Here is a 27,278-nt window from a genome sequence, read left to right on the forward strand (position 1 = left end):
GCTCACTATTCTACTCTCTTGAACATGAAAAGTTATTCTTACGGTGAGTCAGGACGCTCACCTGAGGCCTCCTAAGCTATGAACATGAATCTCCTCCCTCTACAGTCTCCCCAAAGTAGGAACCTCCTTAGTCTACCCACCTGACTACTGATTAGGTCGGTATAGCGACTGAGAAATATGAAAAGCCGTGGGTTGACATGGTGAAATGTTGTCAGCATGTTGGAAGGCAAATGACCACAAAGTACAAAGCACTCAGCACATTCTTACCTCGCCCTCGTCTAAGTGGTGTAGCAAACACTATTCTCACTTTCTGTAGACAAAACTGAGGTATAGAGAAACAAATAAAGTTCCTTACATTCCACAAGCCACTGAGCAAGTCTAGAAGCCCTGATTCCCAGAACTGCGGCTCCTACTTTGGCAATCATCGCTGCCATATTACCTTCTCACTGCCTTCCTGCTCAGGCCTAGGAAACACCCACTGATGATCATTCCAAGAGCCTGAGGAAGTGACTTAAGCCCATGTAAAACGGAAACGGAAAAAAGGCCAAACATGCCCAATGTCTTTTAGGTCCTGTGTTGGTTATGATTCCTTTGACTGCAAGTGACAGAACTCCCAAACCAAAAAGGCTCAAGTAGAAAAAGGACTTTCCTGACTCAAATTAGTGACAATCATTAGGGGAGAAAGGCTCAGGAACATCTTGAGCAGGGCTCAGATAATGTCATCAGGAGCCAGACAGTGTCTAGGGTCACGTCAGCCATCCTGTCTGTCTGCCCCATCAGGTGGTGAGTCTGTGGAAGTAGTGTCAATCTTCATGTTTCCAGGACCCAAGGCCAGTTGGAAAGATCAAGTCCACTTTTGCAAAAACTCCCAAGTTCTAGATTGAGTCTCACTTGGCTCTGACTGATAATACTGGGTCACAAGTGCATTCCTGAACCCATCATAATGTTTAGATGGGATGGATCATGCTGATTGGCTCAAGCATGGGTCACAGGACAGGTCCCTAGAGCTGAGCACATCCAGACCATGTGCTCAAGACAAGGAGACAAGGAGAGTTGTATATTCTTCAAGTGAAAATGGGGCCTGTGTAGGGTCACACTTGCCCGACAATAACCTACGTGTCCTATGTGAACCATGTGTCCTTCTGGCTCCCTTCTGGGCAGGATGCCAACCATCTGGTATTGTAACTGTTTCTCTCAAAGAACATCATCTCCTGAGGGAACACAGAGCCCCTCCACGTGAGCTGCTGATCCTTGGAATGCTGGCCATGTAAGGACAGTCCCTCTTGCAATCACACAGCCTTTCTTCCCCTGCCTACATAAGCAACTCCCTCTCTGTTCACGGTAGTAGGAGCAGATGCACAATTCCATCCGGCTGGCTGTTCCTGGACGTTCCCAGTGAGTAAGACCCAATAAAACTTATGTCTCATTCACTGTCCCCAGCTCTTTTCTCTGTTCTCTCTGCAACCTATCCCGTACTGCTCACCCAACTGGGTGTGCGGCCAGACAGCCTGTGACTGGAGAAAGCAGGAATGCACATGACAAATGCCCATTATAAGCACATGGCTGCATTTTGATCAGGCCCTCTGTCTGCTTTCCAAGAGTAGATCACACAGTATTGTGCCTAGAACACTGCCTTTTCAGTGGGATAACTGCATGCAATAAGGAAAACAAAAGAAAAATGACAATGGCTTTGGTATCAAAGGTCCAGCTGGTTGTTATCATTAGTTGACTGTGTGACCTTTGGCAAGTTACTTCTCCAGTCTCACTTTCCTCATCTGTTAATGCGAATAATATCTCCTAAAGGGTTACTGTGATGAAGTGAAGCACTTGATGCTTAATAAATGTTGAACTTCATTCAACAAATGTTTATTGAGTGCCTACCATGTATTCTGCTCCCAGTGCTTGGTTTAGATCCCTGAATAAGCTAGACTTAGTTCTGTCTCATGGAACATACAATTGTGATAAATGCTATCCATGAGGGAGAAGAGCAGGGTGCCAGGAGAATAGAATCTGACCTATCCAGCGGGAGGAGGATCAGAGGCTTCCTTGAGAAGGTGACATCTGAGCTGAATTCCAGAGGATGGATAAAGAGTATTTCAGTCTAATGGAACAAAATAAAAGGAGGAAACACAGTACATTCAAGAAACTGAAAGAAAGCAGGCAGGCTGGGTACCAGAGCCTGAATGGCAGATTTGGGGATGGCTACTATTGCCATTAGCTTATTCCTAATTTTGTTAAGGCCCTGAGCCCATGGGCCCAACACTTATTTTAAAGGCTAACAAAAACACCACATCACGATTTCTAATATTATGAAACATTCTGTTCCTAAGGTGTTCTAACATTCTAATTGTTTCTTCTAAATTCCTACATATTTCACACTTGAATAGAAGGTGAAGCAAACATTAGATAATAGTTCCTTTTGTACTCTTGACAGTAACATAAGCCTTTCCCTTTGGTATTGCTTTGGAAAACACAGGACTTAACTGAAATTCAATTCTTGTTTAACCATTAAGCAATGAAGAGTGTAATGAATCATAGCAAACTAATGTCAACAAAAAAGAAAACTGTTCAGCAACTGCTTCAGTTGCTGCAAATAACTTCTACACGGAGTGCTGTGGATACAGACGTGGTTTCCTAAGTCCCTCTAGGCTTGGCTCCCAGTTTGCCCGTCAAGCTAAGCAGGTATTAGAAGACTGTAAAAGAAGTAGCACTCAGTTCAAATTCTATCTTACCTCTCAAGTTATGGGAACAGATTACTAACTCTGATCCCAGAGGAAGAGTTTTTTTCAATTTCATTGTCCACCAGGGCTTAGGAACAAAAAAACCTAAAAGCCTTCTTTATAAAACAGCAAAAGCTGGGCCAGCCCCATGGCCTAGTAGTTAAGTTTGGTGCACTCCACTTTGGCGGCCTGGGTTTGGTTCCAGGCATGGACCTACACCACTCATCAGTGGGAGTGCTGTACCAGTGACCCACATACAAAATAGGGGAAGACTGGAACAGATGTTAACTCAGGGCAAATGTTCCTCAAGGAAAAAGAGGAAGACTGGCAATGGGTGTTACCTCAGGGCAAATCTTCCTCAGCAAGCAAAAACGAAAATGACAATGCTGCAGTATTAAAGCAAATGTATGCATAGTTGTTTATAAATATAAATGATTCTAAATATCAAATTGTCACCACAGAAAAATAGGGTTCTCCTACCTGAGGTGCACTTAAAAAAAGCTAATTAATTACAGCATCAGCTTTTGGGAATGGAAAACAGCTTCACTGCTCCGTAAATCTGCTAGATCAATCTGAGGGCCATGTGCCCTCAGATCTGTCTCTCTGATTCAGGATTTGCGGTAAAATTTAAGAGGTTAGGGAGAACAGGCTGGCACAAGGAAACACTAGAGGGACAGGTTTTGACTGGTGGGCTTTATGCATTTATGCTAAGGTTCTAAACATTTATGGTAAAGTTTTAAACATTGATAGCAAGATTTTAAACATTTAGGGTAAGGTGGGGAAGGGATTTTAATCTTGGATCTTCCTGGATGACAGATCCCTTGCTTCTGATGAGAGAGTCCAGCTTTCAAGTTCTGCTCATGTGCAGTCCTTTGGTGTTGTGGGGAGAGGAATCTTTGGTTCTGCAGTCATTTCAGGTCAAGAATTCTTCTGCATGTGCTCTGACTACGTGACGTTGCAAATTTTCTGAATAACAATTCTTTTTTTTTTTAAATTGAGGTTATGATAGTTTACAATCTTGCAAAATTTCAGTTGTATGTTATTGTCAGCTATCTTACAGGTGCACCACTCCACCTTTTGCGCCCACGCCCCACACCCTTACCCCTGGTAACCACTAATCTGTTCTGTTTGTCCATGTATTCGTTTATCTTCCACATATGAGTGGAATCATACAGTTTGTCTTTCTCTATTGTGCTTATTTCGCTTAACATAATATCCTCAGTGTCCATCCATGTGAGAAACAATCTTAGTCATTCTGCTGACAAGAGATGGGATCTGATGGAACTGGGGCTAACAGGCCCATGATGCAAAATTACTTGCCAGCGAATACAACCCCATCTGCTCACGTAGTTTTAAAAGCGGGAGGAAACATTAAAGAGAGTGGATACTGTTAATAAATTGTTAACCTGTCAGCCGACATTTTTGCTACTGTGTTTTTATTTTCTTTCTTTCAGATTCTGGGTAGGAGCCCTTCTGGGATCTCGAGTAAAATTTTATAAAGAAATATTTGCCTTATGCTCACAAAGCACCTGGATGACAGGTATGCCTGCAAATGTGAAAATCGGGTAAAAATGGTGCTACCTAGTACTAATTCTTAATTTTTATAGGGTCATAAGAGATACCTTGAGAGTCTGATGAAAGGTATAGAGCCTCTCTCTGGAAAACTCTCCTACAAATAAATACACCATTTCTGGAGAAAAATAGACATGCCAAGCACCTGGCTAAGCATACTGTTGTCACCTCCAAAGAGCCACATATGAAATTTTAAACTCTGAAGTCCTTTCTTGGAACATAGCCTCCCAGCCTTTTATCTCTCTTCCTAACTCTGTTCTTCAACTTAGAGACCACTAATGCTTCCACCTGCCTTAGTCTGTCTCAGGCTACCAGCTGACACTGAATCCCTTCTCTAACTAGGCTGGAGCGCAGAAGGAATCAATTCATCGTCACTCTCCTATTCATGCCCCCTTTTCCTATTGCCATACAAACCTGCCAACTTCTGACCAGAAGGTCTCCTTTACCCCAACTCTGCTTCTGATTCTGTACTTTCTTATCTTAGTAAATGGCAAAACCATTGTTGTCACTGTCACACAAGCCAGAAACCAGGACATCAACCTAGGTTTCTCTCTCTTACCTCTCACAACCAGTCACACACCATCCCTTCCTTTCTTCCTCTATCGCTTCTGCACACATCACTCCTTACTTGGATTAACTGGCTTCAGCCCGACTCCCTCCAATCTGCCCACCAGACTGCTCCCAGAACCTAAAGAAAAAACCACTTCCTGCCTGAGATCCTTTGACGGCTTCTTCTAGCTTTCAGATTAAAGTTCAAAATCCTTAGTTTAAAATGCAAGGCTCTCGGAAACTGGCCCAGCCGGTACCTCAATCCTCTACAAGCCATTCCCATCCCTGGTTCTACACATTGTGCCCTTTGGGCTGTTCACCTCTGTGCCTTTCCACAAGCTGTGCCCTCTGTCTGGAATAACCCTACCCTCTCTTCATTGAAAATTTACTAGTTCTCTAAAAGATCCCATAAGTCACTCTCTCCAAAAAGAACTTTCTTAATCCTCCAGTTTGATTGTCAGATCCTTTGTCTCTGCTCCTTCAGGCCCACACCTCTTCCTCCCACCTTCTCAACGTGCGCTGGCTGCTGCGTTACTCCTCTGTCTCCCCAACCTGACCCTAAGCTTCTTGAGGACAGGGCACTTGTCTCAACTCCCCTTCACCTCTGCTGCACTCAATTACTCTTTGTTAAATGTACGAATGCTTCCACTGTTCCCACTCTCAGGAGAGAGTATAAAACCCGAGTTAGACTTTCAGTGCTGCTCAGGAATCTTGTCATTTACCCGCAGCTGCCACAGAGGCCAAACCTGTACCACATTCATTTCCATACTCCTCCTCTCAGGAGATGACTTCACTACTCATTTCACAGAAGTAAAAAAGAGGAGCCATTGAATGGAACTAGAAATTTAGGAATCTCACAGATCCTGACTCCTGATCCAAGGATCAGGTCTTCTCCCAGGCTCTGCAAGGGTAGCCCTGGGCTCTTAAGTCATCTCTCTCAGGTCTTTCCTCTGTCAAGTCAGACTCCTTGTGCATCTTCATGCTTCTCCTCTCCAGGAATTCCTTCCCCTGTGTTAAAACATCCTGACATCCACTACATCTTCCTCAAGTAAAAATAAAACAAAACTACCCAAACAAAACCCTTAGTTTTGCTTTCCTCTCAGATTACTGCCTTCTTTTCCACCCTTCACGCTCAAGTTTCTTGGAAATGTCAAATCCATTTTTTCACTTCCCACTCACTCCTCAATCTGTTACAATTGGGTTTCGGCCTCCACCTGAAACTGGTCTCCACAAAGTCGCTATTGATTTCCCGCTTTTCAAACACAAAGCCTTCATCCTGTGCGTTAGCTGTGTAATATCTGATTCTGGTCATCCTTCTGGAGACCCTCCTCCCCCTTCTCCGTGGCTTTTGGGCACTGTTCTCTCATGAGTCTTCTCATCCCTCTCTGGCTGCTTCATCTCAGCCTCCTTTGCTGCCTTCTACTTCCCCAGCACTCCAGCTTCAGTCCTCTTCATTCCTAAAGACTTCCCTCTGGGGAGTTCAGCAGAGCTGTGATCCTCAATTCTACACTGTCACTCTCTCCTATCCTTTGGGGTGGACTGGCTAGGGAGGAGAATGCTGGGCACATGTCAGCCATGTGAGCCTCCTAGTGCTGCTGTAACAAATTACCACAAATTTAATGGCTTAAACCAACACAGACTTATTATCTCACAGTTCTGGAGGACAAAAGTCCAAAATGGGTCTCAGTAGGCTCAAATCAAGGGGTCGGTAGGACTGTTTCTTCTGGAGGCCCTAGGGAAGAATCTGTTCCCTTGCCTCTGCCGGCTTCGAAAGGCCACCCTGATTCCTTGACGCATGGTCTCTTCCTCCATCTTCAAATCTCTCCCTGAATCTGACTTGCCTCTCTTGCCTCCCACTTTCGCTTATAGGTGCTCTTGGGATTACACTGGCCCCACCCAGATAATCCAAGACAATCTGCCATCCCAGGGTCAGCTGGTTAGCAACCTTCATTCTACCTGCAACCTTAATGTCCCTTTGCCACGTAACATAACACATTCATTAATTCTGGGGATGAGGATGTGGACATCTCTAGGGGTACCAGCGAGGAGGCATTACTCTGCCTACCACATCAACTAGCCTGGAAAAGAAAGAAAAGGCAAATATGTAAACGATAATGGGATCTTCAGTCAGGCGCCAAATTGGTCTAACCAGCCGAGGCAGGCGACAGCAGTGTGGAATGGCGCAATAGTTGTGGGAAGAACTGAATGAGGGCTACAGAGAAAATGCTGTCTGGACTCTCTAGGTTTCAAAAGGAAAATCAGGCTGCCTTTTATAGGAGAGTTCACATTTGTCCCTGACTAATCTCTCCATGCTGAAATGATTTCTATTTGTAGAACCTTCCCATATATGATCCCCTGACTCAAAATCCTTGGATGAGTCCAAGGATGTCTTCCAACACCCCCTCCCCCAAACTCTTCACAGCTTTAAAATTATCAAATGTCACAATTTTGTTTTTTATTGGCACCTGAGCTAACAACTGTTGCCAATCTTTTTTTTTTTTTTTTTTTTCTGCTTTATCTCCCCAAATCCCTCTGGTACATAGTTGTATATCTTAGTTGCAGGTCCTTCTAGTTGTGGCATGTGGGATGCCACCTCACTGTGGCCTGACGAGCGGTGCCATGTCCTCGCCCAGGATCTGAACCGGCAAAACCCTGGGCTGCGGCAGTGGAGCATGTAAACTTAACCACTAGGCCATGGGGCTGGCCCCGTCACAATTTTTTTAATACATAAAAATGGCCCCTAAACATATGAAAATACATTCGATTTCACTCACAATACAAGAAATGCCAATGAATATTACTGTGAGATATCATTTCTCACATAACAGATTGGCAAAGACTTCAAAAGCCTCACAACACATTCTTTTGGGAAAGCCACAGATAGACACTTCTGTATATTGCTAGAATGCAAATTTGTACAACTCTTGGGGAACTTCTAACAAAATTATGCTTGCATTTATCTTTTGACCAGCAACCCCATTCCTAGGAATTTACCGTGAAGACACACTTCCAACAATATGAAAATACAGATGCACAAAGTTATTCATTGCTGCATTGTTTGTAAGGTTTCCAAGCTAGATGCTCATACATATGAGTGCCTGAATAAACCAGGGTACTGCTGCATAAGAGGAGTACTACACAGCTGTAAAGCAGAATGCGGAAGAGCTCTATGAAGTGATAGGGTGTAATTTAAAGGATATATTATTAAGTAAACAAAATTTATGTTAGGTAAAACTATCTCTAGTGTGGTACCTTCTTTGTAAAAAAGAAGGGTAAATAAGAAAATACGTATGTATCTGTTTATTTTTGCAAAAAGAAACTTAGGAAGACTACGCCAGAAACTAGTGAGATTGACTACCTGTCCTGGGTAGGTGGGAAGAGAGTAGAAATAAAGGGCAGAGAGGAATGACACTTTCTTTTTTTGCAAGGAAGACTGGCTCTGAGCTAACATCTAATGCCAATCTTCCTCTTTTTGCTTGAGGAAGATTGTTGCTGAGCTAACACCTGTGCCAATCCTCCTCTATTTTATGTGGGATGCTGCCACAGCACGGCTTGACGAGCGGTGCTAGGTCCACACCTGGGATCTGAACCTGCGAACCCTGGCCACCAAAGCAGAGTGTGTGAGCTTAAACACTAGGCTACCAGCCCAGCCCCCATTTTTTTTAAAATAAATATTTTATTTTATTTTATTTTTTGAGGAAGATTAGCCCTGAGCTAACTACTGCCAGTCCTCCTCTTTTTTTTTCGCTGAGAAAGCCTGGCCCTGAGCTAACATCTGTGCCCATCTTTCTCTACTTTATATGTGGGACACCTACCACAGCATGGTGTGCCAAGCGGTGCCATGTCCACACCCGGGATCCGAACCTGCGAACCCCAGGCCGCTGAGAAGTGGAACATGCGAACTTAACCACTGCGCCACTGGGCCGGCCCCACCCACAATTTTTAATATACCCTTTGTATAGTTTTGATTTGGGGAACCATGTCACTGTTTTATATAAAATAGGTAAAAGAAGGTCTTACATAAAATAAAATGAAAAACGGGGGAACTCTAAAATGGAAAAATAAAAACCATCTAACTGTATTCCAGATCAATGCTAACCACATTGATGCAGGGGGAAAAAGATCAACCCAAGTGCCTTTTTTTCCCAAGTGACTCTCTTTTAACAACAGCTTTATTGAGATATGATTCACATATCATAAAATTTACCTAAAGTATACAATTCAGTGGTTTTTAGTATATTCAGAGTTGTGCAACCATCATCATAATCTATTTTTAAAACATTTTTCATCACCCCCTAAGAAGACTCCATACTCATAGCAGTCACTCCCTATTTTTGCCACACTGTCTCCCAGTCCTAGGCAACCACTAATCTACTGTCTCAGTAGGTTTGCCTATTCTGGACATTTCATATAAATGGAATCACATAATATATGGACTTTTGAGAGGCTTCTTTCACTGAGCATGTTTTCAAGGTTCATCTACCTTGAAACACATATCAGTATTTCATTTCTCTTTTTCTTTCTTTTTTTTTTGGTGAGGAAGACTGGCCATGAGCTAACATCCGTGTCCATCTTCTTCTACTTTATATGTAGGACGCCTACCACAGCACGGCTTGCCAAGCCATACCATGTGCGCACCTGGATCCAAACCGGTGAACCCCGGGATGCCGAAGTGGAACATGGGAACTTAACTGCTGCACCACCAGGCCAGCCCCTGGACTGATTTTTATGTGTGGCAAAGGAATGTGCCCATTGTAAAAAAAAACCATTGCCATTAGAGGCCCATTCAGATGTGGACTGCAAAAACAAACATAGCATCAGGAAAATCTTAAATGGCATTTTTGTGATTAATTAAAAGAGTTTTGTAATCAGGTTCTAAGCTATCTTACAGAACCGGAGGAGTAAGGTACTGGGAGGTAAAAAGGTAAGGCAATCTAGAAATTATCTGTTATACAATTATACAGGGTTTAAACGTTACACAGATTTAAATGAGGATTTATAAGGTTAAGAACACAGGCCTGGTCTGGAGTCTTGGGACAGCTGTCTACAACAAATGCCGTCTTCTTCTCATCCTGGTTTGGAGATGTTTGTATTGGTCAGTCGAAGTCGGGTTCAGAAAGGGAGTTGAAACCCACTCAGCCTGGTACATGGAGACCCACGAGTTCCTTCAGTTTTTGTTGCTTTTTCTGAAAAGATCAGTTAGGGGGTCACAGGAACACTCTTGAGTAGAACTGCCCGCCGTAGGCCTCCATGCCCACCAAAGGTTTCAGTTCTTCTGTTTCCTGTTGTCCAAGAAGAGCATTGCCTGTTTGAGAATTATAAAGGGGACGAGGGAGGTCCTGGTTGGAAATGGGTACTATTTTTACTCGTGAGTGGTGTATCCAAGGCTTAACTCCCTTGAATTGTACTGAAGGATGTGTAACCAGGACTGCATAGGGTCCATTCCACTTAGGTTACCGTTGGTCCTCAGGGTGTGGACTTTTCCCAGTCTTGAGCAGGACTCAATCCCCTAGGGTTATGCAATGCTGGGGACGTTGGTTGGAAACACTAATCGGCTAGAAGCTTATTTATGTATAGTGGATAAAGTAGCACCTAGAGACTGTACACACTTTATGGCATCCAATTCTTTTACAACATGACCATTTTCAAGATTGCAATAATACTTAGTCTTAAGGAGGGGTCTCCCATACAACATTTCAGAAGGACTTAACTGAGACCTCCTTCTAGGGGCTACTCTTACCCTAAGCAGGAGAACCAGAAAGACCTTATCCCATGTTAGGTTGGTTTCCTGACATATTTTAGCAATTGTTTTCTTTAAGGTATGTTCATCCTTTCCCTCCTTCCCTTAGACTGAGGCCTCCAGGAAGCATGTAACGTCCATTGTATTCCGAGGGCTCCAGATACCTCTTGTGTCCCTTTGGCTATGACAGCTCCTCAGCTGTTGCTTTGAATTGAAAGAGACAACTCAAAGTGAGGGATAATTTCTTTTAGTAAGGCCTTTGTTACTTCGGAAGCCTTTTCTGTCTTGACCACAAAGGCTTCGACCCATCCTGTGAAGGTGTCCACAAAACCCAGCAGATATTTATCATTTCCCAGGGCTCTCAGCATAACAGTAAATCATCTCTTGGTTCTGTGCCTTTGGCTTGCACCCCTTTGATTACTGGTGGTGGCCTGGTTTGGGGATTGTTTCGGGCACAAATCAAGCAATTTTGTACCACCTTCTGGATAGTCATTTGCATTTGTGGGCCAAGAATAAACTTTTGTAGCCAATTATGGTTGCATCTCTCCCTCATGGGTTCTCTGATGTGGGTGAGTAGTGATTTTTTTTTCCATTTAAGTGCTTGGGTATAAGCAGTAGTCCCTTTTCATTATAAACCCAGCCTTCTTTGGTTGTTTGGTACTGACTGCCATTGAGCCTCAAGAGCCTGTACGAAATCCCCATTTGCCTGCTGTTTAAATGTGTTTCTGAATACTGACGCTTAAACACAGACGGATCCATACTCAGGATGAGTGCTAGGGCCTTAGGATTTGGGTTTTCAGTTCTGGCTGCCGGTTTTGCAGCCTGATCAGCCAAATCATTTCCTTTTGCTATACAACTATCAGTCTTTTGGAGGCCTGGGCAATGTACCATGGCCACTTTTTCTGGAGTCAAAACAGAATCTAATAAGCCCAGTATGCCTCCTGCATGTTTAATCTCTTTTCTTCCTGCAGTTAGACGACCTCTCTCTTTCCATATGGCCCCATGTGCATGCACGACAGAGAAGGCACACTTAGAATCAGCATAAATGGTTGACTTTCTCTTAGCTCCAAGATGCAGGGCTCTCGTGAGGGCTATGACTTCTGCCTTCTGGGCAGACATACTGAAATCAGCAGAGAGTTAGCCATTGATGATCAAGTATCTAGGTACTAAAGTTTTTTTTCCTTTTTGCAATTACTGATTATAGCTTTTAGCTGTTTAACCCACCATTGTTAACTGTACTGTTTAGGCAATATGCTACCTGACTCCCACTAGGTTCCTATAGATAACATCTCCCTGGAGCCTGGGTCACCATGGTAATGGGTGTGTGAGCTGTTTTTCAGGAATTAGAACTCCTTGTCCACTTCAGGCCGGTTGAGACCACCAACTCATCAACCAGGCCCGCACAGATGGCCGATAGGCGACCTTTTGACGTCAGAAGGCTAAAAACTCCACCCTCAGGTCATGCTAACGCCACCATTTTGTGAACATGGGTCCTATGAAGAGGCATGAAGTCTGACTACACTTATGCAGATCGTCAATTCCCTCACCTCTCCTCACCTCCAGTCACCTCTCTCCACATTTCAGACCACCTTGCCCCGTTTCCCATAAATATCCCTGAGTCCCTATTTTTGGGGAAGCGAATCTGAGGCTCATGCCCTCGCTTCCTCATGTGGCTGCCTTGTGAGTAAACTCTCTCTCTGCTGCAATCTCGTCGTCTTGGTGTTTGGCTTTCCAGGCAGCAGGCAAAAACGAACCTGCTTCGGTAACAATACCCGGAGGGAGTGTTTCTGCTTCGAGGAGTTCCTGATGAGTTACTATTAGATACCCTGCCTTCCGAAATCCATGGTCCATGAAGCTGCTCCCATCAGTAAATATTTCCTATCTGGATTCTCCAAAGACTTGTCAGTCAGGTTGGGTCTGCTAGAATAAACTTCTTCAATTATTTGTACAATCTTGGACAGGTTCTCCTGTTGTAGCAGGAAGCAAAGTAGCTGGATGTCACCTTTAATTTTGCATTCGGGTTGTCCAGTAGTATGGCCCGATATTTGCCTAGCTTCCCAGAGTGAGCCAGTATCCTCGTTTTTGTTCCAAAAGAGGAAGTACACAGTGAGGAGTGTGCACAGTGGTGGGCTGACCCAAAGCAAACTTTTCTGCCTTCTGTAACAAGTCACAGGTGGCTGCTACCGCCCTCAGGCACACCAGCCGTCCTTTAGTCACCACATCCAACTGTTTGGAGAAATAGGCAACAGGCCTTCTTCTCATGTTACCCAAATTCTGGGTTAGTACCCCGAGGCTAACTCCTTGCCTTTCATGAACAAACAGTTCAAACAGCTTCCTGATGTATGGGAGGCCTACAGTAGGGTGGGTAAGCAGACTCTCATTAATGGTTTGGAAGGCTTTATGGCATTCTGCAGGACAATTAAGACGTTCATTGTCTCCACCCTTGAGAGCCTCATAGAGGGGCTTCGCTATCAGTCCGAAATTAGGGATCCAGATACAGCAGAATCCTGCCATGCCCAGGAACCCTCACGACTGTCTTCTGGTGGTGGGCATAGCCACCCCAGCTAATGCCTCCCTTCGATCTGGCAATAAGTTTCTTTGTCCTTTTGATAACTCAAATCCTAGGTACTTTACAGTCAGTTGAGGAATTTGTGCTTTTCTCTCAGAGACTTTTGTTGACGAAAATAATCCATAACCAATCTATAAATGAAAATTTGGGTGAGTTTATTCTGAGCTAAAATGTGAGGACCATGGCCCAGGGCCTTTCTTCCCAAAGGAAGAAAGGGCACCAAAGAAGTGGGGTGTACAGAGTGCTTATATACCCCCAAAGAGCATGTTTCACATATGATTGAAATGTCCTTTTACAATAGTCGCGAGACTGCTCTGTCAGCACAGCGATTGATGCACACAGCAGGTAGGTCTGCTGTCTGGGTGGACACAGCAGGGTGGCAGGTCTGTTGTCTTGAGCTGGGTGGTCAAAGGCGAGCACAGCAATCAGTTCCCAGCCTGAGGAAAGATGCTTATCCATAAGGAAATGCCAATATCGGGGGAAGTACCTTTATCTTAAGGGCATTTGCTCTTGCCAAAGTAAATGTTTAAAGCAGATATACAATGCATGCTTGACGGCCATGTCAGGCCCTTTTGGAAAAACAAAGTCAGGCCGAATTAGGTTTACACCAAATGGTTTCCTCATATACTCCAATATATCCTATTGCTTGCCATTTCTATTTGACACTTTCTATCTCCTTTCTGCCAGAAAGCTCAAAGTAAGGATTGTATTTTGGTCTGAAGCTTCTTTAGTTTTACTAGCAATCATATGTCATCCACATAATTGGAATAAGACTCCCTCACTTACCTGGAGATTCCTTAAGTCCTTGGCTAAGGCTTCCCCGAAGATGGTGGGGGCATTTTGAAATCCTTGCGGAAGTATCATCCAACCACAGTGTTGTTTTACATTAGTCTCTGGATCGGCCCATTCAAAGGCAAACAGGTCCTGGGACTCAGGACTCAGGGGTATGCAGTAAAAGGCATCTTTAAGTCCTGAACTGTAAACCAGCAGAAGTCTCCAGATACTTGGGAACATCCTGAAGGACTGGAAGAACAATGCCTCTTTTCTTTGGAGTCAGAAGACCCTTACAAGATTAATCAAAAGGCAGTTTGTTACAGTCACCAAAAAACTCGGTGCCCAAATAGCCAATTCAAGTCAGACAAACATTAACAGACAACACAATTCGATATATAGCATAGACCAGAACACTAGCTAGTTTGCCAGGAGTAGCTGAGAACCAAAGCCAGGAGCTACCCTAAACCAGATGGCCAGGGGCAAGTCAGAACCAGCGCCGGTGTTAGCGCACAAAGGCATGATCTGCTCACTGCCAGACAAAAGCCCATCGTCAAGAGGCAAGATGGTAACAGAGAAAGGGCATTTTATTACAGCTTGCTAGCAAGAGGGAAGATGTGAACTCACGTCCAAAAGAACCATCTTAAGGGGGGGGCACAGAATCTTGAAGCAGTTACATAGGCCCATGGCTCATAGTGGAGAGGCTTAGGAATGTTGACCCAGGAGTCGCCAAACCAGATCTTTCAGTTGTCATTGACGATGGCTATCAGCATAGACTCTGTGTGGGGCCCATCACATTCCTAAGGAACTCAAAAGAACGAAGTTCTCGTCTTATTGCAGCTGGGAGGTATATGCACAAGCAGGGGGCATAAAATCTACAGAGCAGGTCGGTCTCCTGGAAGGTGCAAATCCAGCTGGGTAAGTTAGGCAGAGATCATTCAAAGTTATAATGTGGTCTCTTTTCGACAATATGGCTTCCCTTACGTCAACCTTGTGTTGAGCCAGTATCACCGGGACCTGCCACATCCAGAAACAACTTCACCAGCGAACTTTTGATCCTGCCTCTAACTACCTTGGGTGGTTCAGGCCCAAGGTTTGAGTCTCAGCCCGCCAGGCTTCCCCAGAGTACAAGCTGAACCTATATTTCCAGGAAATCAAACCAGAGAGACAAGATAAAGGACACTTTCTTGAAGTTACTTACCCAGAGCCCAGAGACATCTTCCAAACCCAGAAGCTATTTCTTCTCCCAAAAGAATAAAAAAGCTTTGGGGCCTGGAGCACCCCAGCGGGAAACGGGAATCCCTCAATCAAGCCTCCAGATGAAATTGTCTAGGCTGCCGCTGAGCAGCAATGAAAAGACCCCACACCCTGATGAGGGTTCCAGAGCCTTGGGCAGGCGGTCACAGGACCTTGGGCCTGCCGGAGTCACCAATTTTTACCGCACAAAATTAGGGTTCTCTGCCTGATGCACACAAACAAGCCAAGTAATTATGGCATCAGCCGTTGGGGGAGAAATCAGCTTTTATTCTGCGAGATGGATCCATCTCCAGGGAGACAGGGGATGGGGGCCCTCAGAGGTGTCTCCCCCACTCAGGATTTGGGGGGACATTCAAGAGGTGAGGGAGAACTGGCTGGGACGTGGAAATGCTGGGGGGACAGGCTTTGATGGGTGGGCTTCAAGCACGTATGGTAAGGTTTTAAGCATTTATGACAGGGCTCTAAATTTTTATGAGGAGGTTCTAAACATCTATGATGGGGTTCTAAACATTTTTGAGGAGGTGGGGAAGGAATTTTTAACACTGGATCTCGGGGACCCCTCGCTACTAAGCAGAGTTGGACTTTCAGGGCCCAGCGGCTAAGTTCCCGTGCTCCGCTGTGGCGGCCCAGGGTTTGGCTGGTTCAGATCCTGGCCGCGGACATGGCGCCGCCCATCAAGCCAAGCTGAGGCAGCGTCCCACAAGCCAGCACTAGAAGGACCCACGACTAGAATATACAATTATGTACTGGTGGGGTGGGCTTTGGGGACAACAAGGAAAAATAAAATGTGAAAAAAAAAAAGATTCCGACTTTCAAGTTCTGGTCAAGTCGGATCCTCGGGTCCACGCCCCACATGCATACGAAAGTACTTAGGGGCGAAGGCACATCAGCACGCAACTTCCTCTCAGATGGTTCATAGGAAGGAATCCTATCTAGAGAAAAATGATACGGCAAACGTGGCTAAATGTTAACAAAGCGGAATCTGAGCGTCGGACATACAGTTCTTTATACTATTCTGGGAACTCCTCTGTAAGTCTGAAATTATTTAAAATTTAAAAGTTATAAGGAAAAAACCGCTAACGCTACCTTTCCTCTGCTCTCATCCTGAGGTCTTCGGGGCTCAGGGTCTCGGGCCGTCGGCCAGGACCCCTCACAGCCTCAAGGGGCCCGGGCTGTCCGATGGCAGCAGAACCGAAGAGAACGTCTACCAAGCACCCGCCCCGACAGCCGCGTCAGCCTGAGGCCCACGAGACGACGCAGGCGCACAGGGGCGGGGCTCAGCCCCTTCCCGGGCAGGCCCACCCTGCCCTGGGATTGGCCGCGGGCGCGGTGACATCACTTCCTGCCCCTTAGGGCACACGTGCAGCTTAGGCTCTGTAAAGCCGCAGGGGCGAGAGCCTCGCTCCTAGGTGACTCCCGGCGGGCTAGCGCGGCGTTAGTGCGAGCTCCAGGCCACAGCGGGCGCCCCTCTGGCGAGCGTATATCCCTACAAGACGCCGAGAATCTGGGGCCCAGATGGTTAACCCCCACCCCCACCGCCAAACCCAGTGTTGTAACCCTGTCCCCACTTTCCTCTCGATTTTGGGCCGTGGAGTCAGGGAGCTGACTCACAACCACAGGGGGAAGCTGGGAGCTCGCCTGTGAAGGCAGAATTAAGTAAGGGCATCTTCTTGAAAAGCCTTAACGTTTCCTTCATGTCGTCTTGCAAAGCTTAATGTTTGTGGTCCAAGTGCTGCCACCAGTGAGTTTCCAGCAGGTGCTGTGGAAACCTTGGCCAATACCAGTCGGCCACTCCCTCGCGGGGGCGTGTTTCTGGGCTTTCTCATTATCAATTAGTTGGACATTGCAGGTAAATGTGTCCTAGCCTTACAAAGCCTGTTCTGATCTACAGCTCCCTGCTCAAGGAACACCAGGAGACAGACAGCAGGTGGTGGGGTACGCCACAGGTATTGTGCTTCTGCCACTTACCAAGTTACAGTTTCTGATGAAAGCTGATTCATAGGATGAAGCCATCATATTTGAATTTTGAGGTGAAACTTGTGGGTTGCACGCATAACAGACTGAGGTGCTGCTAAACCGTGTTGTGATTATAGTTGCTCTTGCAAGTTTCCTCATTCATCCTGGTAGACAACGAATATTATTTTCATTGTCCAGCATAGCACCTGGCCCATGGCAGGTGCTTGGTAAATACCTCAATGACTTTATACTGCCCTGCACATTCTGCAGAATTAGAGTGATCTTCTCCCATCACCTGTAAATCTGGGGGTATTTTTGCCTAGGTTGGCACTGCTAGCATTCTTTAAAATGGTATTTTGTAAAAGAAACACTGTGTTCTTACTGTTTGTGGAAGAAATTCTGAGGTTTCCAATGATCTCAAATGCTGAGCAATGAAAGGAGACTGAATAACATAACTATGATCTGTGTTTTTCTTCTGTATTCACAGAATCTTATCATCATTACCTCTCTTTATATATTTTTCTTTTACCTCCCCCAACAAAATGAAAGAATTCTATAATGAAAAGGGTGAAGAAAAGATGACTTTATTTCAATTGAGCAGACAGGCATGTCAAGCAAATGAAGACAGAAGAACACATAGTCAAGAGTATATTGGGAGAGGGTAAACGGATTCTTTTTAATGATTCACAGCAACCACATTTATCCCCTACTGTTACTGGGAGAAAAATGTCTTCAGATAACCAGTGGTCAGCAGATGAGGACAAAGGCCAATTATCTCGACTGATCAGGAAATCTAGGGACTCCCCCTTTGTCCCTATAGGTAAGTACAAGTCTTGACTGGACACTGGAAAACTGTTTGTAATAACACAGTAATGCCTTACCTGGTATCTCTGAGGATTGAAATGTTTTATACAATTGAATTTTTTCAGATAATTGAAGGTAACTCCCTCTAAGCAGGAAGATGAGTTAAACTTTCATAAGTTTCTAGTATATGGTAAACCCCAATAATTGTTAGCTATTATTATTATGAAGGATCAAATTTTATTTTGTTTAATCCATTTTCATTAGAGGTCTCTCTAAAATCACTCTTTCCCAGCCCATCAAAATGGAATTGACTGAATGGACTTTAACATTTCTATGATGACCCAGAATCATCAAGAGCAGCATCAGTTTACTATATAAAGTCTATTAGGGACTATTGAGACGTATATGTCTCTTTGCCCTCTAGGGAACTCCAAGCTTTAAGTTCTTGTCTCTCATGTTTACTGATTTTTCTGTTTCTTCCATTACTGTTGGGTACCACCAAAAACTTCTTCTAATGTTCTGTGGCACCAGAAGCTAGATACCCAAACTTAAAAGAACTGAGTCAATTCAGAGTAAAGAAGCCCTGGGGCCAGCCCCATGGCCGAGTGGTTGGGTTCGCCCGCTCCGCTCTGCTTGGTTGGCCTGGGGTTTTGCCCATTCAGACCCTTGGTGCAGAGTCAGCACCACTCATCAAGCCATGCTGAGGCAGTGTCCCACGTAGCAGAGCCCGGAGGACCTACGACTAGAATATACAACTGCATACTGAGGGGCTTTGGGGAGAAGAACCAAAAAAAAAGGATGGGCAACAGATGTTAGCTCAGGTGCCAATCTTCAAAAAAAAAGAAAAGAAGCCCTGAATGAAAGCCTGGGCCTACCTGTACAGTTGAGAGCATGAACTTCATGGTGTTCGTGCTCAGCGGCCCTTTTTGCTGGCTTCCTGATGTGTTCAAATGTTGAGGCTGATGGTTAAGTAAACTCTAGATTAAAGAAGTGGTACTATAATTAGATGTGGAGTCTTAGCCTCTTTATCCTTTCCCAACACATATTTAGTATGTTTACATTTTCAACAAATGTATGTATGTGGACTTTAAAAAAAACCCCACAAAATCTAAGCAGCAATATGATGTTTTAAAATCTGCACTCTCTTTCTTCTCTTTTGAATGCTTAAGCTGCCCTAAGCATTCTTATTGTATACTGCAATCATGCTTCTTTCCTTGTGTTCATTTTGTCTGAAAACTATTAAATAACTTATTTAAATCAGATTTACATAAGTTTGTCATTAATTCCATAAAACCTTCTAAACAGGTCTAAGTCATGTTTCCATTAAGTGTCACTGCAAATGTAGCAACTTCCTAAGTGTGCTTAGTCACATATCAAAAAGAATAAAAATTTTACTTTACAGTAATAGTCTGTGTTTAGAAGTTTCACTTAATTTGATTAAGGCTTGTAATAGCACCTACAAGAAATGGAAGCAGGTAATTTCATAGTGATTTACTCATCTTCCTTAGCATTTTTAACTAGAAAAGCAATTCGAGAACTCGATGCCACTTGAACAGATCACTGTAACAGATTAACCACTGTGCCTGTTGTAAATTAAATTATTTTTTTCAGAGACATTTAGGGTGATTAAAGTAGAAAGATAAAAGTGTTTCCAGCTAAACTCAATTATATACAAACTACAGAGACACTATATGGAAAACAGTGAAGGTTCTGACTTTAATCTCTAAAAGAAACAAGACCAATTTAAGTAAGAACAGAGCCTTGATTTGATAAGGGAAGAGAGCCAAGTTTTTGTTAGAAAACTAAACAATGATAACATTTGGATATATATATTATTGACTAGTTTGTTTAGCTATTGTTATTGTAACAATATCTACTATGTATTTCCTGCTATAAGATGGAGTGTCATGTGCAGATAATTTACAAAACATTTTTGTTATTCTCAACAACTTTCATCATTATGATCTATTTATATTGTTTAAAATTGTCTTATGATCACTGTTAAGGTCTGTGCGTACATTTTATGTATTTAAACTCTGTGTTGACAGATTTTTTTTTTGCTTCTTTCAGTTAACATTTCACATGTACATTTCTGTATATTAGTATTTCCTATACTTACAATTTTTTTATAGCTATGGCAGTTTTTCCTCTGTTTGGGCCATGTGTGTTGTTTAGTTTTTCCTCATACATACTGTAGCCATAAACATCTTATGTCAACTTCTTGACTTTTCTTTTATGTGCTTGGAGTGTGTTCCCAAAAGTAGAATTTCCAGGGCAGGAAGCATATTCACTTTAATATCACTTATTATATATTTCCAGAGTTCTTTCCAGAAAGATTTGACTAAATTTACAGAACTTTCATCATCTTACCTATTTCTCAGTGTGCCCACCATCATCATTTTATTACTTGTTTTTTGCTATTTTTATTTCAACTTCATTTATTGCTAATCAGCCTATAAAATATACATATAAATGTGATTATTTACACTGATTCTTATTTCCACTTTTTAAATGGATCCTCAAAGAATAAATATATCCTCCCCCACTCAGAGAGACACATATGTGCCAACACAGTTAATCAAAACTTGCTATCCTACATAAATGTCAATTGCATTTCTATATACTAACAATAAACACATGGAAACTGAAATTAAAAACATAATACCATTTACAATCACTCCAAAGAAAATAAAATGCTTAGGTATAAGCTTAACAAAACATGTACAGAATCTGTAGGCTGAAAATTACAAAATGCTAATGAAAGAAATCAAGACCTAAGTAAACATAGAGACTATTGTGTTCATGGATTCGAAGACTCAACATACAGTAAAGATGTCACTTCTCTCCAAACTGATCTACAGGTTTAGTTCAATTTCTATCAAAATCCCAGCAAGGTTTTTTGTAGACATAGACAAGCTTATCCTAAAATCTATATGGAAAGAAAAGGCACAAGTCCTAGAATGGCTAAAATAATTTTTTTTAAAAAAATATGAAGTGGAAGGAATCACCTTACCTGATATTAAGGCTTATTATATAGCTATAATAATCATGACAGTATTGTACTGATGGAGGGATAGACACATATAGATCAATAAGATAAAAGAGGGAACCCAAAAAGTAAACCCACACTTTTGTTATGCAAAAGTTCTTTATTCTTACGTCACAATATAGCGTTTTGTCCTGGTCATTTTAAGTCTACTTTACCCTCTTGTAGATGTTGTAAATATGCTATTCTATTTTCTTCTAGTTTTTGTTATTTTCGTTTCATTTTTACATTTAATTCTAACCCATCCAGAATTTTTTTATAGGGTCTGGTGTGATATACAAATCCAAGTTAGCTCTCTATACCAAAAAACTGTACTAATGGTGTTTATTAAATAATCATTCCTTTATCTGTTATTTGATTTGTCATGGATTAAGTTCTCAGAGTGTTTTAAATCTCTTTCTAAAGTCTTCCCTATTCAGTTGATCAGTTTTCTGTTTTAGAGCCAATTACATAGGATTGTGGTTCTCACAGGAGTATTTCACCCCTTGACATTTGTAGGGAATATAGAAATATTTGTATGGGCTTCTGGAGTTTTCTAGAATCATAGTTCTTCCCAGAGTCACAAACTTCTTGTGCAAATATGCATACCTTTTCATCTCTCATGAAAGTTTAATGTCTCGTTTTTACAGAAGATTAAAGTTTTAATCATTTTAGTAGATTTACTCCTTATTTGATAACAGGTAGAGAGGAGTAAAGCCAAACATTCAAAAGCGATGGCTGCTGGGATGTTTGGTTGGTCCACTCACTGACAAAGTGACTTGCCCCAAATAAAACCCTTCCAGCATGCACAACTCAAAATCATGCCTCAGGAAAATTACAACTACTACACAAGTTGCTACACTATATGGTTCAGTTTTTGGGGAAAAGACAAAACTGCAAATATTGAATCCATGAATGTTTAGGATCCATCTTAAAATCTGGTGGATCAAATCCAGCATGGTTGTTTTTAAAGTATTCTGTGGTGTCTTGTCTGCTTATCTTCCAAGTATTGATCCATTGGACAGTCTTTTATTCAACTCTCTAATCTCTTTGGAATTCTAGTCTGCTATTTATATAACCTCTACTTTTTTAATTCACAGGGATAGCAGGCTTTATGACTGTGGTGTCCTATGGTCTTTACAAGTTAAAGTACAGAAGAGATCAGAAAATGTCCATTTATCTTATTCATATGAGAGTTGCTGCCCAAGGATTTGTTGTAGGAGCTGTGACTCTAGGTAATCTGCCTAATTTGTGTTTGTGTTCAGCTGTCTTTGAGAGTATTTTTACTTATTTTATTCATTCATCTTAGAAGAGGAATGTTGGGTCAAGATGATATAATAGAGGAAGCATGGTAAGAAAGACACTGATCCTGCCTCGGTTGAGGTTGCTGCCCAGTTATAGGCTTAATTTCTTAGTATTTTAAGCACTGAAAAAAAAACCCTCAGTTGACAAAAGGTACAAACTTCCAGTTATAAAATAAATAAGTCATGGGGATGTAACATACAGCATGGCCACCATAGTTAATAATACTGCCTTGCATATTTGAAAGTTGCTAAGAGAACAGATCTTAAAAGTTCTCATCACAAGAAAAGTTCTGTAACTATTACGGTGACTAGACTTATTGTGGTGGTCATTTCACAATATATACAAATATCGAATTATTATGTTGTACACCTGAAACTAATGTAATGTGGTATGTTAATTACACCTCAATAAAAAAAACAAAACCAGGTGAGAACTAGATTATGGGTTCTGTTATTCTCTATAGTGAAAGGAGCAGTGAAGTGTTCATACCCTATATAATGCAGCTAAAAGCAGTGGGTATAGATCCCAGACTTTATTCCTCAGCTAAGAGCAGCAGTCATATTTCCTAGCTTATCTGAACAGCAGATATAAATATTGAAGTAGTTTAACTGGAAAGAAAACGTTTTTAGAACACACAAGTCTCAATATCCTTGTTCTCCTTTTATTTCAAGGAGAATAAGCAAATCTTTTAAAATTAGTCTATAAATTAAGCAATACTTACATAGTCAAATCCAAAGAACAGGTGGTATAAAATTTTCTGGTTAATTCAGGTTTTATCAACAACTAAATCAGATAGTTTTAACAAGATGTCCACCACTTTGGGACCTAAATTATCTAATTTTTTTGTCTACATTAATGAGAACAAGTCACAATGTTCTTAGATCCCCTTCATGCTGTGCAGAGTAGAATCAGCCTAAGAGTAGGTCTAGGATTGTAGTGAGGCATGTGGGGCTTGTGTACAGGGAGTTAAATGGTAATTATCTTATTACTATGAGCTGTGATACGCAAATCTTGAACAAAATACAAGAAACTTTACTACAAAGTTACAGTGAGTCCTCATTTTTGTGCTTCAGTAAACATTTATTGAGCACTTGCTATGTGCAAGACACTGTGCTGGACTAGAGACAGAGTGATAAGACTCAGTCCCCACCCTCAAACAGTTTAGTCTCCTTAGGAAGAGACCAGGAACAGAAGGCAATACAAAGTCATAGGTTCTCTGACAGAGAGAGCACATGTTGCCATGGAGGCACAAGCACAAAGGAGGGGCATTCAACTAGGGCTGAGAGTCCAGGGAGGGCTTTTCTAAGTATGTGAAATACATCATGAGCCAAGAATGTGGAAGAATCAACTAGGCAGAGGAAAAAACAAAGGCACAAGGGCATAGCATGTTAGCGGAAGTCTGCATAGTTTCCTATGGGAGGTGAATCAATCAGTGTTTGATGAGAGAAGCAGAACTACTAGTAGTCATAACTAATAAGAGATTTATTATAGTTATTTGGACTTAGGTAATTGTGAGGCTCTTGCTTATGTATGAGGAGCTGGGGACTAAAGTGGGCAGGGCAAGCAGTCAGAAAAGATTGATGTAAAGTGGGAGAAGCAGGAAAAACCTGGAACCTCCAAGACGAGCTGGAACACACAGGATGGACTAGAACCCTTATGGATTTCTCACCATCTCTAAACCTCCAAATACGATGATGGGAGTGACACAGAAAGAGTTGATGCCCTTCATCCTTGAGCTACAGGTTGTCCTGGCCAAGGAGTCAGAGAAGGTCAAGGAGGAAATTCAGCAGGAGCCATAGTAGCTCACTCCTGATTGCTGTCTCAGGTCAACAGGGTGGGCCAGCAGATAAGCAAAAATATGCTGCACCAGTACTTTCCAAGCATGAAAAGAATTTGGCTGCTGCTTCACTTCTGCCTTCTAAATCTCATGCATAATGTCTCTTGTGCAATAACTTGGAATAAAAGGAAAGGAATTCTGGAAAGTATAGTTCAGCTAAGTTGACACAATACAAATCCATTACTGTCCACTCTGTCAACCTGACATCATACACACCTCTTTTAATACACTTAACTTTCAAATAAAGACAGTGGCAAAATCAACCATCCCTTGTATAACCAAAAACATGCTAATTCTCTCCCAAAAGAGGATGCAAATCCCTACATCCATCTTTGGGTGATGTTGATTCATCTTTGAGCTGAGTTGCATTCCCCTTTGATATCCTGTGACTTAAGTCCTGAGATATAAGGTTAACTACTATTAACACTTCTTATATTAGATGGTAGGTAAATGGAAGTGACAAATAGAAAAAAAAACTGGTTAATGTATACACAAATGTATTCATATAAAAATAAGGAAGAAATATTCCTATCACAGACTTTGTTTCTGCAACTGCTCAGATGGTCATAGCTGGTATTAAAACTACGTTCTTCCACTAGCCATTTCATACCCCCTTTGCCTACAGTGAGCACCTTGGCTATTCATGGTTATTTGGTGTGATGACCCATACCTTCATTCCTAAATGGTCTGGGTCATTACTGATCCTGCCTGTATTGGCTGTAGTTTCCCCAATACTGTCTTTAATCACAGGACATGGGAGTACTAAGAAATGCCCCAGAAGATATCATGCATTCCAGACACACTCCTCCTTAGCCAACCATTGTATGGTAGCAACTCAGTTTCCCCTTGATAGTCAGATCAGATCAATCTAATGGACTAATGTGATGTCCTGTGAAATGGAGAGATGATCAAGGTCCCTGCAAACTAGATTATGGCATAGGGCTGGAGTGCTCACGTAGCCCTGACAGTGGACAGTGAAAGTATACTGCTGGCCCTGCCAGGTAAAAGCACACTACTTTTGATGGTCGTTACTAAAAGGGATACAGGAAAAAGTAATCAACTACATTAACAGCTGCAAACCAAATAGCAAAGGTTGTGTTGATTTGCTCTAGCAATGAAACCACACCTGGACAGCAGCCAGAATCAGAGTGATCTCCTGATTAAGTTTATAGAAATCCATTATCATTCTCCCAAATCCATCTGTCTTCTAGCCAAAGAGGCAAATTGAATGGGGATATGGTAGGAATCTCTAGCCTGGCATCTTTAAAGTCCTTGATGATGGCACTAATCTCTACAATCCCTCTGGGAATGCAATATTGCTTTGGTTTACTATTTGGTAGATAGAGCCACTTAGAATGGCTTACTTTTGGCTCTCCCACCCTAACAGCACTTACTCTACAGGTCAGGGAGCCAATGTGAGGACTCTGACAATTGCTGAGTATGTCAATTCCAATTACACATTCCAGAACTGGGGAAATACATACAGTGGGTTCAAAGACCCACCAGGCCAACTGCAAAATAGACCCACAACAAAACTCCATTGACCACTTGACCTCCGTAAACTCCTAGTTTGGTAAACCACACTAATTCTCCAGGCATTAGTATCAATTCAGAACCAATATTTAACAATCTCCCACAATATTTCACTATTCACCCTAGTGAATGGCCACAGGTCCCTTTGGGGAAGGCCAGAAGGAGGATTTATAGTATTTACATTTTTGGCTGTGTAACAGGGTCTTTCCTTAAGGAGATCTGACCTCTCCATTATTCAAGGGACTTTGAGTCTGTGAATTAATACAAATCTTGGAATTAGTGAAGGAGTCATGGCTCTCTCCTGTGATGAGTCAAGCCAAACTTCTGTTCATCAAACCTTTTCCGCCTATATGCTGCCCACCACTTTCAACTTTAGGGACACCATAATCAGTTAGCCAATGCTAAAGATCTTTGTGGATTAGACTATTCTGATCACTGCTTAGGTTTTGCTGCCCATCACAGTAATCATGCTTTCCTTGTCTTTGTCAGTTAAATGCTGCCACTTGACCCCTGCCACCTCAGGAGACCATCGTCCCCAGTGAATGCAGGGAGCCCAGCAGTTCCCACTGTCATTTCTAGCTTACAAAAAATAGTTACCATAGGGGCTGGCCCCGTGGTCGAGTGGTTAAGTTGGCGCGCTCCGCTGCAGGCGGCTCAGTGTTTCGTTGGTTCGAATCCTGGGCGCGGACATGGCACTGCTCATCAAACCACGCTGAGGCAGCGTCCCATATGCCACAACTAGAAGGACCCACAACGAAGAATATACAACTATGTACTGGGGGGCTTTGGGGAGAAAAAGGAAAAAATAAAATCTTTAAAAAAAAAAATAGTTACCATAGAACTCTTCAAGGATGCCAGGGCTCCCTTCACAGATGTATTTCTCACAGTGTTGGTGAAGGGAGTAGATATATTTAGGGGGTGAGTGAGAAGGATAAAGCCACTCTAACATTCCAATCTCCCTAAGCCTTTGGATACCTTCCTCGATGGCAGGGTTTCTCAATCTCAGCACGACTGACATTTTGGACTGGGTTATTTTTTTTTGTGGAGCGCTGTCCTGTGTATTACAAGATGTTTAGCAGCATCCCTGGCCTCTACTCACTAGATGCCAATAGCACCCACCCACTCCAAGTGTGACAACCAAAAATGTCTCCAGACATTGCTAGATTTCCCTGGGGAACAAAACTGCCCCAGTAAAGAAGAATCGCTGCCAGGAGAGAATCACTGTTCTACCCTGGAAGTACACCAAGGAAGTTCTGGCGTTTCACCTTCATTTAGTGGAGATTACCTATTGGTCCGAGATTCAGTCATTTTCAGACAGGGATGGAAGGGCTGTTTCTACTGGCAAAGGAGTCTCAGTAAAATATAGGGGTTTGAGGATCCAGTTCCACTGAAATCTGCCCATTTGTCCCTATCCCAATTTTCAGAGTCCCACTCTTTCCCAAAGCAATACCCTAACTTTAACATAAGAGACTTTGTGAGGTTGGGAATTTAATCTGGGTTGTGATTAGCCACTCACAGGATTAGACCCTGTGTATGGATTTCAAAAATATCAGCCTCATGGCTGCAGGATTTAAGAGTTTCTTTCTGGAAAGTCATAAAACTTTCAGGTCCCTCACAGGACCTTGAAGCTAGGAATTAAA

At 42.7% G+C, this 27,278-nt stretch overlaps 3 protein-coding genes and 1 long non-coding RNA gene across 9 annotated transcripts in view; 2 read left to right on the forward strand and 2 right to left on the reverse strand.

Moving 5' to 3' along the window:
* Positions 1 to 16,457, reverse strand: part of LOC103545897 (endogenous retrovirus group K member 9 Pol protein) — a 99,639-nt gene extending 83,182 nt beyond the window's left edge. Inside the window, exons 1-3 of one of the 3 annotated variants that reach the window (XR_543539.2) lie at positions 16,265 to 16,457; positions 13,937 to 14,213; positions 9,989 to 10,123 (exon numbers count right to left, since the gene is read on the reverse strand). Coding sequence is in view for 1 of the 3 variants with exons in the window: in XM_070621330.1 (XP_070477431.1) it covers positions 13,937 to 14,164 (228 nt within the window). In the remaining 2 variants the exon portion in view is untranslated. Of the gene's footprint in view, positions 1 to 9,988; positions 10,147 to 13,936; positions 14,214 to 16,264 lie in introns of those variants that run through there. The other 2 variants (XR_543540.2, XM_070621330.1) reach the window with 2 other exon arrangements.
* TMT1A (thiol methyltransferase 1A) overlaps positions 1 to 27,278 on the forward strand; it is a 38,260-nt gene that overhangs the window by 6,799 nt on the left and 4,183 nt on the right. The window contains exons 3-4 of the mRNA XM_070621329.1: positions 17,857 to 17,954; positions 22,064 to 22,198. Of these exons, the coding sequence (XP_070477430.1) occupies positions 17,857 to 17,954; positions 22,064 to 22,198 (233 nt within the window). The remainder of the gene's footprint in view (positions 1 to 17,856; positions 17,955 to 22,063; positions 22,199 to 27,278) is intronic.
* Positions 1,291 to 12,287, forward strand: LOC139083585 (uncharacterized). Its single transcript, XR_011540438.1, has 3 exons — positions 1,291 to 1,395; positions 4,175 to 4,260; positions 9,435 to 12,287. It is a non-coding gene; the product is annotated as an uncharacterized lncRNA (long non-coding RNA).
* Positions 18,819 to 27,278, reverse strand: part of SLC11A2 (solute carrier family 11 member 2) — a 47,420-nt gene continuing 38,960 nt past the window's right edge. For 2 of the 4 annotated variants that reach the window (XR_011540427.1, XR_011540423.1), the window contains exon 18: positions 18,819 to 18,915. The gene's annotated coding sequence lies outside the window, so the exon portion shown is untranslated. Of the gene's footprint in view, positions 18,916 to 23,327; positions 26,422 to 27,278 lie in introns of those variants that run through there. The other 2 variants (XR_011540426.1, XR_011540422.1) reach the window with 1 other exon arrangement.

Source organism: Equus przewalskii, chromosome 5 (genome assembly GCF_037783145.1).
Source record: "Equus przewalskii isolate Varuska chromosome 5, EquPr2, whole genome shotgun sequence".
Classification (NCBI taxonomy): domain Eukaryota; kingdom Metazoa; phylum Chordata; class Mammalia; order Perissodactyla; family Equidae; genus Equus; species Equus przewalskii.